General features: G+C 40.9%; 1 protein-coding gene across 6 annotated transcripts in view; it reads left to right on the plus strand.

The window, feature by feature from the left end:
• The window catches only part of srrm3 (serine/arginine repetitive matrix 3), a 142,521-nt gene that overhangs the window by 87,068 nt on the left and 35,791 nt on the right, over nt 1-19,662 (plus strand). For all 6 annotated transcript variants that reach the window (XM_085469625.1, XM_085469630.1, XM_085469631.1 and 3 more), the window contains 3 exons: nt 3,355-3,456; nt 16,657-16,758; nt 17,212-17,292. In XM_085469625.1, the coding sequence (XP_085325751.1) occupies nt 3,355-3,456; nt 16,657-16,758; nt 17,212-17,292 (285 nt within the window). The remainder of the gene's footprint in view (nt 1-3,354; nt 3,457-16,656; nt 16,759-17,211; nt 17,293-19,662) is intronic.

A 19,662-nucleotide genomic window follows, 5' to 3' on the forward strand; every position in this document is an offset into this window, starting at 1 on the left:
GAGCGAACGAATCACTCAGGACTCACTAACCCCCTCCCTCCTGTGCTGAATCAAGGAGTGAGCGAACGAATCACTCACTCACTCACCCCCTCCCTCCTGTGCTGAATCATAGAGCGAGCGAACGAATCACTCATTCACCCCCTCCCTCCTGGCTCACAGCTTCTTCTTCTTCTTGGTTGGCAACCAATGTTAAGGCGTATTACCGCCCCCTGGCTCACAGCGCAGTGGACATTTAGATAAGAAAATATATAATTGACACACTTAAGGAAAATACTAATAAAATACAAATAAACAAAATAAATGTTTATTAAGCAATTTTGATAGGAAATTGCTTAATTTTAGAAATGTTTTTGCTCTTTTTTTCTCTACAAAATAGTTTTTTTTTTTTTTTTTTTAATCATCCATCTTAGCAGTGGGATTTACATGAAAAGGGAAACAAATTAAGTTTGAGTGAAAATGTAAAATTTTTGCACTCTCTGGTCAACTGACTCAGTGAATCAAATGACTCAAAACTCCCGATTCACTTTGGTGAGTGTCTCATTAACACTCGATTCAGTAAAAAGAATCAAATTTACCATCACTACTGCAGACCGTGACAGGTATAATGTTAGACAACGATAGGAAAATTAAATATCGCGATAGAATATGAGTAAAACGCACATGTGCAGTGCCTTTGTTTTCATACGCACATGGCCGATTGTTGAGTGAAACAGATGAACCAGAATTGGTTTGTAAAAATGGTGCAACTTCAGTGATGTGGAACTGGTTTGGTGTTTGTCCGTCAGATACACGACAAAGCACATTTTTTTGCAGAACATGCAAGCGGCCGTCGTTATTGTCGTATTTGTCAGACTATGATGCTCTTAAATCTGGGAGTAATCTGGGTCCTAAACTCCGTATGCTTCAGGTCAAACGAACACTGCAGCATCACTGAGAGTTAAAAACTGTCTAAATTCTTTCATCTTTAATAAAACGATCAGCATTGCTGCTTTACCAGGTGTAACTATGAAGTTTAACTTCCAGGCATCCATGAAAACAAAATTTTTTACATTTAACGGAGTTAGAAGTTAACAGGAAGCTAGCGGAAGTTAGCTCGCTAGTTACCTAAGCATGATATTGCATGTTCTGACTGAGAGATTTCTGAAAAAATTCAAACGTACAGCTCTGCTATCACTTCCAACATAAATGAAGACAGGAAACTAAACAGCAGTGACGTTTGTAGGGTTACTGAAGTTGGGCTAGCTGGTATATAATGATGTGCTACGTGATCGCTAGCGACACAGCTACGTTAGCATAACATAAACGGTGAAGCTGGAGGACGAACACTTAACACTTTTCCACTTATAAAAGTTAACGTTAAGGTTCCTGATAGTTAGAGACAAATGCAATCGCATGGCAGGATGCTGTAAACGGACCAAACTTCAGTCAGGAGAACAACTGAGATAATCCATCCACAATACGAGGTTAGTCATTAATATACTGCAACAACATGGGAATAGAGCAGCTGCCAGAGAATTCAACATTAATGAACCAATGGTACAGAAGTGGAGGAAGCAAGAAGAATGAGTTTGCTAAAGTTTGATTTATCTGACTGCTTTGTTTCGCTTAATGTGCCTTATAATCCCGTGCACCTTATGGTCCGAAAAATACGTACTGCACACTGCAGTTTAATGTTGCAAAGCACCTCTTTTTAACTTCAGTGGATATTATACATGGTTATGCTCAGGATATGTCAGCCCATTTCTACTGGAAATGCCTTTTGGTTAAACTTTCAGCAAGGAATTTGCATTTGCACTGTTACATTTTTATAAAGCTTTAATGTACATAAAAACCAGCTTCTTGTTTAAGTGAAAATAAATGGAAGATTGTCTTTTTGTGCTAGTAATGTTGTGGAGTTGTATTTTGTCTCGCATCAATTATATCGTCAGTTATATCGTTATCGCAAATTTTCAAATATATATCGTGATAAATTTTTTTGGCAATATCGCCCTGCTCTAATTGGCCAATCACCAAATATGAAAACACCACACACCAGTAGGTTTAGATTCAAAGACACAATGAATGCAGTTTTACGGTCAAGGCAAGTATCTGTGTTTTTAGCTGTGTGGTAAATCTCGGTGGATTTCTGTGTGAGCACAGTGCTGGATCTCTTTCATTGTTCAACGTGACATAAACATTATAGTTGCTTATTAATACAAGTGGGTCCCAGTCAGTCTTCCTCTGTGATGTTTGGCTCTCGGCCACCATTTCACAGCTTTATTAATTCTCTCCCTTTTCACTCCCACCTCCAACCTTCTCTCTGGCTCTATAACTCATTACAGCTCATTACCACAGCCCAAGCTGAACTTGGAGATGGTTTAGAAGTTGGTGTGAATTTACCGGGAGATGGGCTTCGGCGCGCAGTGAAATTAAGAAGCCATGTCCTGTCAAGCACATGTTCTTGCACGGCTGATCTATGAGTATCTGTAGATTAAAACGGGACTTGTTCAGATAGGCTAGTTGAATTATTACTGTCTCCACTGTAGAGCTGTCACTGCTCCTACAGAGGCAGCCTGTAGTGCTACTGTGGCTGCTGCTTGTGAAATTTACAGACTGGGAGGATGTAGCCTAAAGCTGTATGCATAAACAGTTTTGCCTTTCTGATTTACTCTGTGCATTTTGTATTGTTACATTCACAATGAAATTAGAGCGTCATTACAGCACTGATCATTTTGCTCCTCTTCTTTTGCCCCTACTAACAGCCACAGCCATCTAAAAAAAAAAAAGCCAAATATGTTAGATTAAAAAATATGAATACAAATCTACAATATGACCGAGACAGTAATTGATTTTTCTGTGCCTCTGCAGAGATCCTCATTATTCTGTCTGTGTCAGCTGATAGAGAGCTCCACAAGCTGCTTGCAGTTACTCTCAGCTCAGTTGCGAGTCCCGGTGCTCACTTGCAGAATAAAACATGCAGTACTGGCCCGCCTGGGACCAGAGAGGTTGACAGTGAATCATCAGAATGTGCATAATTTGGCTGAGTGTAATTTTTGGTCAGGATGCAGTCAGAAGACAGCCTTTGCCATTTTTTCTGACTCTGTGTGATAGCGGGGCACGACACGCCTCCTACGCGAGCTTCTGGCAGTTATGACAGATAACAGTTAGTTTTGCCAGTTCCTCTGCTGCAATCGGTGCTGTTATTAAAGGCTGCCGTGTCACTGTTCACAGACCTTCACATAGACTCTGGTTAACACTGAGAAGAATTCAGATTCATCCTTGTTCGCTGACTGCTGAACCCGCTATTTAAAGCTGCGGATTACTGATGAACATGTGTTTGCTTCTCTGTTAACTGTTGTGTTTTCTTATCCTCAGGTACACAGAAGAAGAAATCCGACAGAAAGTAAGCACATTCAGACAAATGCTGATGGACAAAGAAGGCGTTATCACCAGAGAAGGCTCCCACACACAACCAATGTAAGTTACGTCGTCAGCTTTGATATCTGTGACACGTGCATTAGAAGGTCAGATTTCCTAGTGGTGCACACTAGTTTAAAATCATCAGTCAGCTGCATCTGCATTTATAACCACAGATAAATGCAAATGTAAAAAGTAAGGAAGAGAAGGGAGAAACGCCCTTCAGCCATGGTATGAGTGTTGATGTTACACAGTTTGACCACTACGTGAATTTGGTCACCACTTTTGAGTAGTGACGATACCTAAGATGCAAACGACAGAAATGAGCTTTCTCTGAAAAGTAGCTGGCCTCTCTCTGAGAGATTGAGTGAGTTCAGTCATTCAAGAGGGGCTCAGAGTAGAGGCCCTACTCCTCCACATTTAATGGACCCAGTTCAGGTGGTTCAGATATCTGACAAGTAGAGCTGGGCGATATAAGATTTTTTCATATCACGATATGTTTTTTTCATTTCAGGCGATAACGATATCTATCACGATATAACCCAAATAACTATATTTGTAAGATTTAAATGTGCCGTTGCTCACAAGTAAAATGTGAAATAATCAGCAGCTTGTTTTTATTTAAATATTTATTTCCCATAATAAGTTCAACAGGGAAGATGTACTTAAGGAACATGAGACTTTTTCAGATAAATAAAGGCAAATATTGCAAACTACACAAAAGGCAGTCGCTAAAGCGTTTAAGTTTTAAAATAGAACAAACGAAACAGACTACTAAATTGTCAATTCCACTTAGAAACAAAATATTAATTCTAAAAATAAAGCTTAGTTTGTTTTACAGAAGAACAGACAAAATTGATTAACTTTTATCAATATCAAATAAACTGAGAACCAAAAGGAAATTCTCAATCTCTCCTTGTTGTATAGCTTAGCTTTTCAAACAGTTTTAACAGTTACTTTAGTCTGACAAAAGCCGAATGACGAATTAGCGCTTCCGGTCAGAGACTGAGGCTACGTCCACACATACACGGGTATGTAGGGGCGACCGTGGCTCAGGGGGTTGGGAATCGCATCTGTAACCGGAAGGTCGCCGGTTCGATCCCTGGGCTCTCTGTCCTGGTCGTTGTGTCCTTGGGCAAGACACTTTACCCTACTTGCCTACTGGTGATGGCCAGAGGGGCCGATGGCGCGATATGGCAGCCTCGCTTCTGTCAGTCTGCCCCAGGGCAGCTGTGGCTACAACTGTAGCTTAGCTCCACAAGTGTATGAATGTGAGAGTGAATGAATAGTGGTATTGTAAAGCGCTTTAGGTGCCTTGAAAAGCGCTATATAAATCCAATCCATCATTATTATTATTTTTGAAAACGGAGATTTTCCGTTTTCGTTTTAAAAAATAATCCCGTCCACACATAAAGGGAGAAATGAAGGAAAACGCTGCTATGAACATGCCAAAGCAGCAGGTGGAGCTAGATTCCTAACCGTGCAGAAATGTTGGCCAATCAGAAGTCTAGAAGCCTCGGTGGGAAAAAGTAAACAAAGCTGGGGCATAGAAGCAGAACCGAGTCGCATGTGTGGAGGGACAGTAACTGTGTGTATATGTAAGCATTTAAACACTGCAGAGAGTAGAATTAACAGTAACAGTATTGTAGAAATTCATTTCACCGAAACAATAACGTGGCGCACAGTGTGACGTCAAAAAATGCGCACACCTTTGACGCTGCGTTTTCTCCGTTTTTCTAGTCCACACGTAAAGGCAAAAACTGAGTTTTCAAAAATCTTCGTTTTCAGTGACCAAAAACGCTGTACGTGTGGACGAAAGGTGCAAACGCATAGAAAAATCTGCGTTTTCAAAAATACCCGGGTACATGTGGACGTAGCGCACGCACCAGTTTATTGTATTTCCAGACTTGCTTTCGGCACAATTTACAGTGCACGCTACTCTGTTTTTTGTCAGACTTGAAGTAGCCGAAATACCTTCACACTACGGAACTTCTATGGCTCTTCCGTTCGACAATCTCTCCGGCATTGGAACCATCATCTGTTTTCTCTTCGGTAACCTTCGGTCACGCTCGGTTGATTTTTGTAGTCGGCACACTCATTTCCTCCATTATCCGGGCGGTACGGTGGCTGGCTGCTTCCCAAACAAATACACATGTGCGGCTTGGCACTTGTGCTGCACGTAACAAGTCACGTGACGTGACGCTGCGGCTGTGATTGGTTCGGCTCTGCGCTACGTAATTTGGATTGGCTGTTCTTTTCTTTTTTTTTTTCTTTTTTTTAAGAGGACAAGAGCGGCGAGGTCTATCGCGATAGTTTGATTTTTCTATCGAGAAAAAGTTATATCGCGATACATATCGTTATCGTTCTATCGCCCAGCTCTACTGACAAGAATGATGCCTCTTGGGCGTCTCCTGGGTGAGGTGTCTGGGGGCGCATAGACCCAGGACCAGAAGCACTTCAGTGTTCCCTGGATAAGCAGGAGGCGGTGGCTGGGCAGAGGGAGGATTAGGCTTTTCTGTTAAGGCTGCTTCCCCCACAACCCGGCTCTGGATAAGTGGAAGAAAGTGGATAGATAAATGGCCTGAGGGCAGTCTGCAACTACACTGCTGGCAACATCTTGTTTGGAATGGCACAAGCACAGCAACCTGCAGAGTCAGACAGAGCATAAACGGGTAACTTGTGCCAGTTTTTGCAACATTATCATATTATCTTAGTAAAGAATCATAAGTGCAGTAACTACACCTAACAAATGTTAAACCCATTTATGCTTTATGTGTGATAGAAAAAAAATGGTATCGGTCTTCAAAATCCCAAAAATGAAGCCCAGTGATGCCCTAACTGTTCATGTCTGGCACTACCTAAAATCCTCTTCTAGTGTTTATTAAATGGGATGTTTATTACAGAGACTCGACCCGAAAAACTCGACCTCCAAGACCCCACACACACAGTACCCACCCAGTTCTGATAGATCTGTTTTGCTCCTCTCTCTGTAGAGAGACTTTGTACATTTTCATAAATTAGGCCACTGTCCGTAAATTATAAGCAGAATTTTCTCCTCTCATCAATTTTATGCAATTCTGGTTGCCTTGCATTGTAAATTTGCCCTTAAGCTATAAATCTTTGTCTTTGTACAATAATGTTTAACAGCTACTTGTGCCAGTCGGGTCAGAGAAGAAGAGAGGAGAGGGGTGGATGTTTCTGCATAAAATTTATATATTTCATTGTTTTTTCAGAGGATTGTCCATGCATAACCAAAGAATGTATTTATATTCTTTCACAGCCTATCTCAACTCCATTTTTTGTTCGCAAACACATTGTTAGCAAAGTCATTAGGCATCATCCTTGATGATAAATTGATTAGAAAATGAATGCAGATGCTTCATAATAAATGAAACTACTATAACTAGGCAGCAATAAATAGCAAATGCTAACAGAAATTGATTTTAAAAGAGGTCATGAAAAATGGCCTGCAACTCAAATAATACCTTGAAAGCTGTTGGTTCCAAAGAACATGGACCGTAATTGCAAAAGTGCAATAAATTTTAATGGCTTTTGACTGGCACTGCCTTTCTGTGAATACACAGGGAATAGTTAAAACCCTGGTGCTTTGAAAATAATCAGTAGCATTTTAAAGTCTATTCCAAACTCTGCTGGAAGCCAATGAGGCGAAGATTGGCATGATAATTGTCAATTTGTTTAGTGCTAAGCCTCGTTCAAGCTTTAAGCGCAAGGTGGGAGGGAGAGTGCCTCTTCTGAGGCAAGCAAAGACGGAATTAAAGCAATCAAAATGAATGAATGTGTAAAAAGACTTTGTCCCCGTCACAGAAAGACACAATCACAAAGGCTGGAACCTTGAAATACGGGAGGAATGGCAACAGCAGGATGTGGGTGTGGAGGCATTCCTGACTCAGTGTTCTGAACCTGTGAGTGATGGAGAGAGGCATGGTTGTGGTGGCAACCTGTCCTGCTGTCTCTGAACTAATGACTGTTAATGACGCTCATGCTTCCTGTCTCGCAGTTGCGATTAATGATTCTCCCTCCTCTGCATGTCAGCTGTTGTCTGACGTTTAACTAAACCACAGTGAAATGAAAAAGAAGGCTGGGGAGGAGGAGTTACCCACAGCCGTGATGTACAGTAAGATGAATGAGATGAACCTTTATGGTCCAAAGACGGCAAACTATAAAGACACAGGAAACTCTGCATGCTTTGCTTTTCACAGTAGTTCACTCTCAAGGGCACTTGTGAGTCAGGTCAATTTAGGATGTCTGTGCTCGCCTGAAATTCTGCAACATTCCCTCTCTACAAAGGCCTTGATGTGGAAAATTGAAGAGGCTTGTAATTTGCAGGGTTGTTATCCTCCCACTCTTCCTTATCCTTTTCGCTCACCCAGGATTTAAAAAAAATACACGCAAGCAGACCTCTGTGTGAAGTAAGCTGAAGTGAAATGCCTCTTTAGACATTAACATGCCTTAATTAATCTGACTCCTCAATTAGATATGTTGGTTGGATTGAGAAAAGGTATTACAAATTGATAAGAGATACAGGAAGTCTGAGGAAAGAAAATGACAGAATGTGATAAATCAGCTGTAGCTTAATACACTAGCAATAAACAGCCAGCAGTAAGCTGTGGCTACCTCATAACTCTGTTTACTGGTGTCCCACATTGATTTCCTGAAGAATGGATGGGAATGTGGAGCGAGACAAGGAATGCAGCATGTAAAGCCTCTCAGAGCCTTTCGTGCTTACTTACCAAGGCTGCCCCTCAGTTTCAGATAGCAGTTCAATATCTGATGTAATACCTGAGACCAGCCTTTCCTTATTAGGAAACAGAAATATATCTTATTTTGTATAGAAGTGGTTATATCTTATCTAAACATTGTGCATCCACAAGATTAAGGTTTTTCCCCGACGACCATCTAATCAATCAGCTCGGCTTATAGAAATCCCAGCACAGTAAACTTTTCATCTCAATATGACAACTCTAAAGTCTTTGTAGTTTGCCCCCATACATATAATGAAGAGTAATCCATACAGCCACCACCTGCCTCCTCCCCAGAATAACAAACTATAACTCTCTGCAGCAACAGAAACATGTGCAGGACTTCACGAGCAGAGTGGTTGTCTGAAAGAGGCTATGAATGAGTTGCACTACTTGGTGCTACAGCCCTAGGGAGACCCTTGGCCATAGTCCATCACTGCCAAGTCTCAGGGACAGTGGCTGAATTAGAGAGGCTCTTACCTCACCAGGTCAGCAGAGAGACTCACTCATCTGCCTAATAGGAACGCTGTCTGGACTGGACAGATGTCGTCAGCATAATGGAGCATAGTATAAATTAGGAAACTAGAGACAGGATGGGGAATTGGTTGATTTGTTACTAATGACTAAGCATGGGGACCACTAGATTGTTTAAATTGTTGTTAATTGCTCTTTTTGGCAGCGAGTTTCTTTTCCTGCCCTGTGGGGGCAACACCGACAGCTAAAGCAACAATTTCTTTTTGTTTTGCTTTGAAAAAACTAAATCAAGACATTGAATGTGAAGTCAGCAAGTAATGCTGAAGTCGCATGCTGTTATGAATCTTTCACAATTATTTACATTTTAATGTCCCTGTTTAAAAGAATCTAAAGCAACTTCAGCTAACTGAGTCAGCACACTCATGGGTCATGGGTAAAGTCTGTGAATCCCATTAGAGATGTTTTTTTCATAATTTTTTTTTTAGAAGTAAGAAATTTGTCAAGTGAATATGGTAAATGGCCTGTATTTGTATAGCGCTTTTCTAGTCCCTTGAGGACCCCAAAGCGCTTCACACTACATTCAGTCATTCACCCACACATTCACACACTGGTGATGGCAGCTACATTGTAGCCACTGCTGCCCTGGGGCGCACTGACAGAGGCGAGGCTGCCAGACACTGGCGCCACCGGGCCCTCTGACCACCACCAGTAGGCAAACACGGGGTTAGTATCTTGCCCAAGGATATTTGACATGCAGCCAGGAGGTAGCCTGGGATCGAACCACCGACCTTCTGATTAGTGGCTGACCTGCTCTGCCACCTGAGCTACAGCCACCTATAGCACAAACAATTAGAACTGCTGTGTTATTAACACATCCTACTATTAATACATCCGACTTTAAATCACAGTGCAGATGTTGTTAATCGAGATCTGGCTTTGTAATAGATAATTAGTGCATATTAGGTTATTAGTAGGGGTGCAACGATACACAAAATTCACGGTTCGGTTCGGTTCGATACTTTGGTGTCACGGTTCGATATTTTTTCGATACAAAAAAATGTTCATGCATTTTTAATTTGTCATTTATTAAAATTATAAATATATATTTTAACTCAAAAGTACAGTTTTTAAATTTAACCCTAACCCTTGTGCGTGTTTTTTATTTTGACAGCGAATGCGCACCTGCGGACCACTTATGTGCAGCCCTGGTTATTTAGCTCGTCATATTGCAGCCACAGAAATTCTTTTGTCCATGAAACCATAAAGCTGCACTTTCTTTTTGCCTTATAGTCTGATTTGTCATAACTTCTCCGTTTTGTGGTAAGCTTTTCTTTGGCTGTCACTTCTTCACCCTGACTTCTTCACCCTGACCTGTCTTATTTGGCTCAGAAGAAATGAAATATATATCCTCCTGCTTTTACACACGCACTCACATAAGCTCAGCGATTCTCTGCGCGATCAACCTCTCACATGTTTAAGCTTGCTGCGGGAGATTTCACTTGTCATGTTTGCATAGTAAGCTAACGATTAATAAGACGATGTCAGAGGAATTGGTGCGCAAATTATCATCACTCACAGATCAGTGCTGTCGCTCTCTATACACAGTTCGCGTGATTGCAAAGTGAAAGCAAAAAAACAAGCGCAAATTCAAACGCGATTTCAATATGTCACATATTGACAGTGGCTCACCGATGCCAATGACATAATTACCCAGCTACATTTCTGAAAGAATGCAAAAGCATTGACATATATTTTTCCTTCCTACAATAGCCCGACGGGCAGGGCAGAGATAGATTTTGGTAGCCCGACTGAAAAAAATCGCTAGCCCCAGGACGTCGGGCTAGCGATATTGCAAGCCCTGTATCTGATTGAGGAATCACTCATCTTTGGAAAAGAGAGTTTATTACAGAGAAATGGCTCTTTCCAAAATAAAAGCTATACTATCCGCTTCTTCTGGGCTATATTCTCAGCAGCATAAGGAGAATCATGTGCTAACAGCTGTCTAAATGACTCGGCTAAAGTTAGTAGCATGCTTGTTGTTTTTGTCTTTGCACTAGGATGATGTCGGCGTAAATGTGCAGTCATATTCGTTGTGTTCCCACTAGTGCTTTCAGGTTAATCTCGTTGAAATGACCTTAACGCCACAACACGGCAAATCTCCGTTAACGAGCTACCGCCGATCGCCCCGTGCATGGGGCTAGACGGCCAACACGTTAACGAGCTAACTGCGCTAACACACTAGCTCCCACCCATGTAATTGAGCATTGCACGGCACATCCAACATACTGTTTTACTTTAGTCCATGACCTTCAGGGTCATACGTCACATGAAAACCAAAATAATTCCAAACGCCAGATCTGGAGAGCTTAACTTCTGTCTTGCTAGCTTGCCCTGCGCTCTTCCTTCTGACTATGCTGTCTGTGTTGAGCGCTCAGTAGATCTGCGCTCGACAGTGCAGCCTAGGCGGAGTAGTCGAACGCAGATTCACTGAGCGCTCAACACAGACAGCATCGTCAGAAGTAAAGTTGATAAAATAAATTACAAATTTTGTATTGTTCGATACATATGCGTACCGAACCGAAAGCACTGTATCGAACGGTTCAATATCGATACGAATATCGTTGCACCCCTAGTTATTAGCTAATGTTAGCAAACTTGCTTATCAAGATGACTCCATTGACTGCATGGATGCACTGCAAAGAGAAATGTTACTTTGTGATAAGTAAAAAAAACAAACAAAAAAAAAAAAGAAAGAAAATGGAAAAAAGAGAAAAGTAGAATTTCACTTACCTGGACTGCAAAGTTTTTGATCAAGCTTTTAGTACAATAAACCACATTCCAATCTGAATTGGTAAGCTAACTCCATTAAAATGCTCTAACATGACCAATGAGTCCAGTCCAATTACTCAAATTAGCAGAGGCAGTACTTAGCATTCAGCGATCATCTACAGCGGACCTCATTTAAGCCTTAAAAGTGTGAAATTAATCAGTTCCAAAAAAACAGTCACCCCCATACAGCTGTTATGAAGGTGAGCCAAGATCTTTTTTTTCTCCCCACTATGCTGTAAACATGTCAGTTTCATCACTTCAGTTGGGCATTTTAACAAGAGCGTCGGTGTGAATTGACTCACTTTTACAGTTGCTTAAAGTGGCTCTAAGAGAAACTCTAGTTTTTTGGCTTTATTTCTCTTTCCCAGAGGTTTCTACCTAATACAGCCATGCTAAATATTTTGTATTTGGCTGATGTGGAGTGATGGCATTTTTTTAGAAAAATATTGATGGTAAGGAGGAAGAGTATGCAGCTGCTTCTGAATGTGCACAAGCCTAGTATCCGAACACTTCCTCCAAGGCCAAGCCAATTACATTACCAGAGGCTTGGACTGGAGCCTGCATTTAGTCTGAGAGGCCACACCATCTGGATTTCAAAAGCTAAATAATAAAAATATAGACTTTACAGAGATTTTAGTGAATCTAACCAAAAAATAATACTGCAGGGTATCGATGTGTTTCTGTGTACATGCGTGTCTTCTCAGCTCAGAGTTAAAATGTGAGTTATTTTTGCCTTTTTGCAGTGAAAGTGTGAGTGCCATCAACATGCGGTGCTTACTTAAAATATCATCTATAGTCTATATTCCCTCGCAAACTTTCAACTTCACTTTCTAATGCAAACATCTGAGTCGTCTGACACCCTCTTCTCCTCACTTAATTCTGCTGTTTGAGGCAGATATTTTTGTTGCGCGAGTTCCAATTAAGTTGATTTTTGTAACTCATGTTCATCACAGATGTAATTCTGCTGGTTCTTAGCATCCCTGCTGTGCCTAGTGGTGCTCAGCCAATTAAAGGCCAAAGTCTTCTCAACTAACCACCAGACCCCATTCCCTGTTCGTGTTGGCTCCACTCTCTCCTTCCAGATACTTGACACCAGTGGCGTGTCCAGCAGGGTGGCCTGGGGGGGCACAGTGAGGTGAACAATGAGAGGTGGTGGATTGGCCAGATGCAGGTGGATGTGTAAAAATAACTCAGTTGTTTGGTGGTGGCTATGGCGGGGCTTCCACAGAGGCCAGCAGGTGGATGAGGGAAGGGGAGGGAGGAGGAGAGCCCCGAGGCAGCCGCCAGTCCGAGTGTCAGGTGAACTGAACTTCAGGTAAGAAGTTATGACCTGCAGTCTATCTGGGTTAGATATAAACCAAGTTTAGGTGTAGTTTATTTTCGTTGTGCTGACTTTTTACCGTCAGTTACAATAACTCGTACTGCGTTCTAGCCAGCTTGACGGAGTTTTTATACAGCTGGGTGGGTGCTATGATGTAACTTATAGTGAACTTTATTTTATTCATAAGGTTAGTTAGTAGAGTTGCCAACGGCTCCTTAAAAAAATGGAATGGTCCCTCAATCAGAGAAAATATTACACGTTTCGTATTGAGCTGAGAAGAGATGTAGTTTGTCCTGGTCTTTCGCTATAATGAAAAAAAGACACAAAGCTGGAGTTATTCTGTCATTACGCTGCACAGCTGCCTCTTCTTCTCTCATCCTCTCACCCTCCCTCTCCTGTTGCTACTTCAATCATGAAACTGATCAATGATCAGCTGATCGGCTTTTCTCTCTTGTTTATTTATCGCCCACTTTGTGCCAGAAAGAGGAAACCAGCGGATGTCGCGCTAAACAACAGCTGCACGTTTAAGCTTGATCAGCTGTTGTTAGAATTTATTTAATATTACTTTCTAGTATCAGCTGACGTTTGCTGGAGCCACAGCTGTAAAGCTGCTGGTCATGATGTCGGTTTGGATATGTGGTGAGAGGGAAACATGAAGATGAAACCAGCAGATGTCCTTACTGAATCATCAGAGCTGAACAGGTGATGGAGAAACAGGTTTACCTTTTAGGTGACATGAATGAGTTGGAGGGAAGTTATGAACTGTTTCTGAGAGACAACTTACACCAGGATCCTTTTCTGTGTAGCTGACAGCTGGTAACTGTGCAGGGGCGGGTCTAGGAAAGTTTTGCCAGGGGGCCAGGTAGGGCATTAACAGGGAAAGGGGGGGCACAAAGAAATACTTTTCTTTCTTATTCTCATTTAAAATATCTCGCTTTTATTAAATAATTATCTAAATCTTACAACCAAAGTTTTTATCTGACGTAAAATGTATAGAAATCATACATATACCAACAAGACAGTGTACATCACTGTCACAACAGCATTTGTTTTCATTCAAAGTCTTTATGGCTTTAATACCTGGTGGGCCGGTCTCTAGTCAAAATGCCCGATTTTCTGTCCCAGTCCAGCCCTGCAGGTTAATACTGGCTGTGTCACCATGCCAGCTGACTGTATTTCATCATCAGCCAGTGTTGTTCTTTATCAATATTACCAAAGTTTACCATAAGGCAGCATAGGAAGTATTTACTTGCTTTCAGGTTTTATTCAAATGTTAGTCTTTTCAGTTGTTTCCCCACTTTTTTCCTGTTTCAAAATCAAACACCAGTTTGTGAGAAGATTATCTTCTTTTTTTAACAGGCAGATAAAGTTTTACATTGGAATTGGCTAATTTGTCAATTGTTTGTTACAAATGTTCGTATTTTAATATTCAAAAATGTTTTTGCCCAAAACATATGTGCACTATATGTCAGTAAAAATACTATGCAAATATTGATGTCCTTGAATGCTGAGTAAACACTGACAAAGCACTGATTGTATCTCTTGTACTTTATCAACGCAGTATCTAAAAACTTTGCACCGTAGTGGTTAAAATCTCATTCTAATAAGAGTTAAAAGCGCATTCGGTTATTAGGTTTATAGGATTATTGAATTATGGTTAACGGTTGGTAGAATTTTTTTTAAACATTATCTGCCAATTACATCTGCCACCCTTCTCCAAATCTGTGCCCCTACCTGGCCCCCCCAACAAAAATTTTCTAGACACGCCACTGCTTGACACAACTTATTTGTTTTTTTCTTCTACATCACTGTTCCGTTTTATCCAAATTTATATCACACCTTTGTCTGATTATACATTCCTTTTTTATCTCTTACCTATTAATAAAGGAGGCATGGTGTCGCGCAGAGAACCTCTGTTGTCTTCGCTAAAGACAGTGCTCCCATGTGTTACATATGTGTGTAGGGGGCGAAAGCGTCATAACACCCAGAATATGACATGCTGAGTGTGTTATAATAGTTTGAGCTGATAAACTCTGGGAGTTGTGACAGCATGAAGGGAAAAAAAGAGTCAGTATGGTGTGGGGTTTTTTTGTTTTAACATCACACGTGGCAAGGTCACATTTGGCAGACCAGAAGAGGCACCTAAGAGGGAAGAGGGTAGTGAGGCCAAGAGGAAGAAAGGAGGCTCCAGCCATCTGTCAATACATACAATGCAATGTGTGATAAACAAGTCTGAAGATATGAATCCCACAAGCTGGTCTGTAAGAGATTGAGAGCTAATGATATTCTCATTGCTGCAGTGAGGGAAAATTGCAACTGTCGGTATAGAACTCAAGTTGCATTTGATTTTTAGTTTTATTTTTTTGTCGTGTAATAGAGTCGGTTTATTTTTCTTGCTTTTGTTTTTGTTCCTTTAAAATTTAATGCTATTTACCATATGGGTAGGTGGAATGTTTCTAGCCTCACCAAAGGACGGCACCACTGATCTGTCATCTGGGTCATTTTTATAAATGCGCATTAGATTAGAATGACATTTTTGTACATCTGTTCATAGCTTCTAGAGGATGAACACCGTTGACTTCTCTCTAGTGGTAGCCTGACATTTATAGTTTTTTTGAGAGGGAATGCATTGGTATAAAACTTCCTATACAGTTGTTGTTTCATCAGGATTTATTAGGCTATAAACACCCCCTGACTTTCTGTCTATCACTTTAAGGGCTTAAAATAAGCGCTTCCCTTAAGACTTTCTACTTGCAATAAGGCTATGTTAAAAATCAGTCGGGCCATGCCTGTAAAGCTAATTTTCATTCATCTTGGTGTTACTTTGTGATCAGAGCATTTTACCAATTTGAGCTGAACCCATAAATCCAAGATATGATTAATACATTCAGAAAATTTAATAAATAATTTAGCATTTTCTTTCTGCTGCTACCTTATTTAACCCTACTGGGTTACCAGAGTGGAAGATTGACGTCTATGATTTGGTACAGATTTTACACCAGATGTCTTTCCATACACTTGTGTTGCATAATTTCTTAACACAGAGCCACTAAATACAGTAAATCATTTAGGAAAAGTGTCACATTTCACCAATTGTCCTCTAGAGGGCGTTGATGAGTGGCTGTTTTACCAGCATAATGTCCCTCTTACTGTGTTTGTTGGTCACAATTAAAGTTTCTCTTGGCTGTCCATGTACAGTGAAGCATTCCTACTATTTGAAAAATAAAATGTCTGCTATACTTCAGCATATTAATCGCCATTTTGATGTATAACAATGACAGTGTTTTTTTCCCCCTTTGGCTCAGACTACAATCTTTAAAGGTAAAAAGAAAATCTCTTTGCAAGAAAATCCCTAAACAAATGTGATAATTGTATTAAAAATGTAAAGTTCTCGAATATTGACATCAGATTAGTATAGTATGGTAGTATGATAGTCTTCAGACTTGTTACTCCTCTTTCCTGAGGTTCTTTCAAACAGTGAGCAGCTGCCATCATCAATGTTCTCTCAGCTTCCTTAAACCCTGGCAGCCTGCACACCACATGCTGCTGCTATCCACTATCCACCTGGTATAAATCCATCACTTGGCTAAATTGATTAGGTTGTATGTTTAAAAAAATATTTATAAATATGACACAAGTCGGCTTTGTTTATTTTAATTGTTTAATGTCCCCACATGCTGAAAATGATGTTGCTCAGTTCTTCTTTTCATCCTTTTTCCTGTGATTGCCATGGTCACACACACCCAGCTAAGATGGCAAATATAAAAAGTTAATTATGAAGAAGCCCCACACAGATGTTGCTGTTGTTTGTCTGCATGTTTTCACTGAAGACAATGAAGACACACTGTTCACCACAATCTCTTCATGTGTTTTCAGGGTCAACCACCTGCACTATCCCCCTGATGGGTATGAAGAGGACCCTGAAGTGATTGGCTATGAAGATGGAGATTATGGGCATGACTACCATGGTGACAGCAGGTATGTTCAAGGATGTGTTAAATCAGCTGTCTGTCGTCCCTGTCACATGGCTTGTGGGTGTTTCCTCCAAATGTAAACACAAAAAAAATCTTAAAATATCACCCACAGTGCATGTGGCGTGAGGTAGGCAGCAATTATTATTTATATATGAAAACTGTTACATAGATGGTCATTTAGACTGTACTCTGTGTGTGTGTGTGCGTGTCGCTTCATAGACAAGATTAAGTGTCATTTCCTCAAAGTGATTTCCTGTTTGGATGGTAAGATGTATTGTATAGATATTGTGTTATGAATGAAATGAGAAAATGAGAAAATATACACTTATCATTCCTGTTATCGGCAAAGCATCGGCAAATAACTGTAATCAGAAATTGAAAACTGGAGATGATTATAATAGCAATCGCTTGTAAATGATTTATGCTCCCCCTAACTCTCTTGATGCGGCCAATTCAGGGTGAAGAGGAAATCAAGCAGCTCACATTCCCCTCGTCCAAAGAAAAGGAAGAAGAAGAAATCTGGCCGTCGAAGGAGTCGGTGAGTGGAATAGAATAGAGTAGAATAGCTAGGGCTGGGTATCGTCACTGATTTCTAGAATCGATTCAATTCCGATTCACAAGGTCCCAAATCGATTCGATCCACGGTTCGATTTAATTCGATTCGATTCGATTCGATTTAAATCTGGGAAATTTTGACAGTCAGAAGTATAATTCAGATCAGAACATTTACATATTTTTGTATCTATAAAAAGGAAGCTGACACTCGCAAGACTTTATCCAAGGTGTGAGCATCACAGCAGATGCCTTTGTGTCAAAGTAGCTGAAGATAAAACACAGAAAAACATGAAGGTGATTTTCCTGGTCTGGGATTTTATAAAAATATTCTGCAGTACATCAAAAACGAAAGAAAACCATTAATTAGTGAACATTACCTCTGACGTTACAGCGGTTTTATTAGACACACGGCTAAGCATTTTGCATTTTGAATAATATTAAAAAGTTTAAATTTGTTCAGTATTGAACAGCAGAAATGAGGTTTTCTTTTCGGAAGAATGTAAAAGGGAAAAAAACAGCGGCCGACAGCGCTGTAAACAACAGTAGACTTGTGCGTAACAAGCAAGCGAATAATGAAGAAAGCGAAAGTGTTCGAGAGAGAGAGAGAGGGGGGAGGGGGAGGGAGAGAGGGAGAGAGAGAGAGCTGCGCATCGCAATGGAAGCAAAACAGTAAAAGAGTGAATTCATGACGATGTTTATGTGAAGCGTTTGGATCTTCTTTTGCTGCTGGTTCGGTCAATATTGTTTGGAGAGAGATCAAACTAACAGCTTTAGAATCAGCGCATAAAGGGCGTGAACACAAAGCGCGGACCCAGATCAGCGAGCTGTCGGCTTTCAGCCCCGACTGTGAGAAAGGCGACATCTAACTGATTCTGATCCGCGGGTCGCGCTGTGTGTTTAAGTCTATGTGCAGAATCCCTGTACCTGCTCTCATTTACTGTTTGGTGGTTCTTGAAATTTTGTGAGATGTCACCAGAGATTCTGGCATTTCGGACAAAATAAATTTATATTAAAAAATCGATTCAGGATTTTAATGAATCGATTTTACGTTATCCAAGCCAGAATCGATTTTAATCGATGAATCGATTATAAAAACCCACCCCTAAGAATAGCCTTTATTGTCATTGTACAGAGTACAACGAAATTGGAGTGCCGCTCCCTTGGTGCAAGTTTCAATAATAAATATAAATGTAAAATATAAAAAGTACAAAAAAAAAACAAAAAAACCCAATCGTAAGTACTCAAACAATAGTATGTACAATATATACAGGATAGCAGCATTAATATAATGACAGTATGAATAGCAGCATAATATAATGACAGTGACGGTATGGAATAGGTTCAATTGTTTTTGTGCTTATTTACTACGGTGATAGCTCTGGGAAAGGAGCTATCCCTGAATCTGTTTGTCCTGGTTTTATGTGACCTGTACCGTCGGCCTGACGGTAATAGTTCAAACAGTTGATTGCTGGGGTGAGAGTAGTCCTTGATGAAATTGCCAGCTCTGCTGAGGTACCGAGAGTTTGCAGTGACCTCCAGGCTGGGCAGAGAGCAGCCAGTGATCTTCTGGGCTGTGTTGATGATCCTCTGCAGTACTTTCCTGTCCGCAGCTGAGCACCCTGCATACCATGATGTTATGCCGTTAGGATGCTCTCTATGGTGGCTCTGTAAAATGTCACCAGCAGCCTCTCCTCCAGGTTGTTCCTCCTGAGCACTCTCAGAAAGCGGAGACCCTGCTGGGCCTTTTTAACCACCACCGTGGTATTTGCAGTCCAGGAGAGGTCATCAGAGATGTGCACGCCCAGAAACCTCTGACAGACTGTGGTCTATTTGTCAGGAAGTCCTTGATCCAGAGGCAGATGGGGGTGGAGAGTCCCAGGTGAGACAGTTTCTGGACCAGGATCTCCGGGATGATATGATTGAATGCTGAACTAAAGTCCAGGAAGAGCATTCTCACATAGCTTCATCAGTCCTAGATGTTATTGCTTCTGTAGTTGGTAATGTGATTGATCCCCTGCCACATTTTTCTGGGGTCATTGTCAGCAAAGTGATCTTCAATCCTCCTCCTATAGGCAGCCTTAGCTTTCCTGATGGAAACAGCTTCCACTGATCGCTGATGAAGTGGTTCGATTTTGCTCTGTTTTCCTTTTTTTTTTTTCCTTTCGCCAGCTCCGCTGACAGAATAATTACACTGGTGGTTTTGTAAAACGGAATTCCAATTATTTTGGTGTGAGTATCACAAATGAGCCATCAGATATCGCGACTGTGCATGGGGGTGGGGAGCCATTAGCAAAGCACACCCTCATCTCCCATTTTCTTTTGACAAGGTCAGGAAAAGAGGGGGAGCAAGATT

The sequence above is a fragment of the Copadichromis virginalis genome, linkage group LG10 (assembly GCF_057382275.1).
Source record: "Copadichromis virginalis isolate Kocher_CV1m ecotype Utaka linkage group LG10, C_Virginalis_male_GT1.1, whole genome shotgun sequence".
NCBI lineage: Eukaryota > Metazoa > Chordata > Actinopteri > Cichliformes > Cichlidae > Copadichromis > Copadichromis virginalis.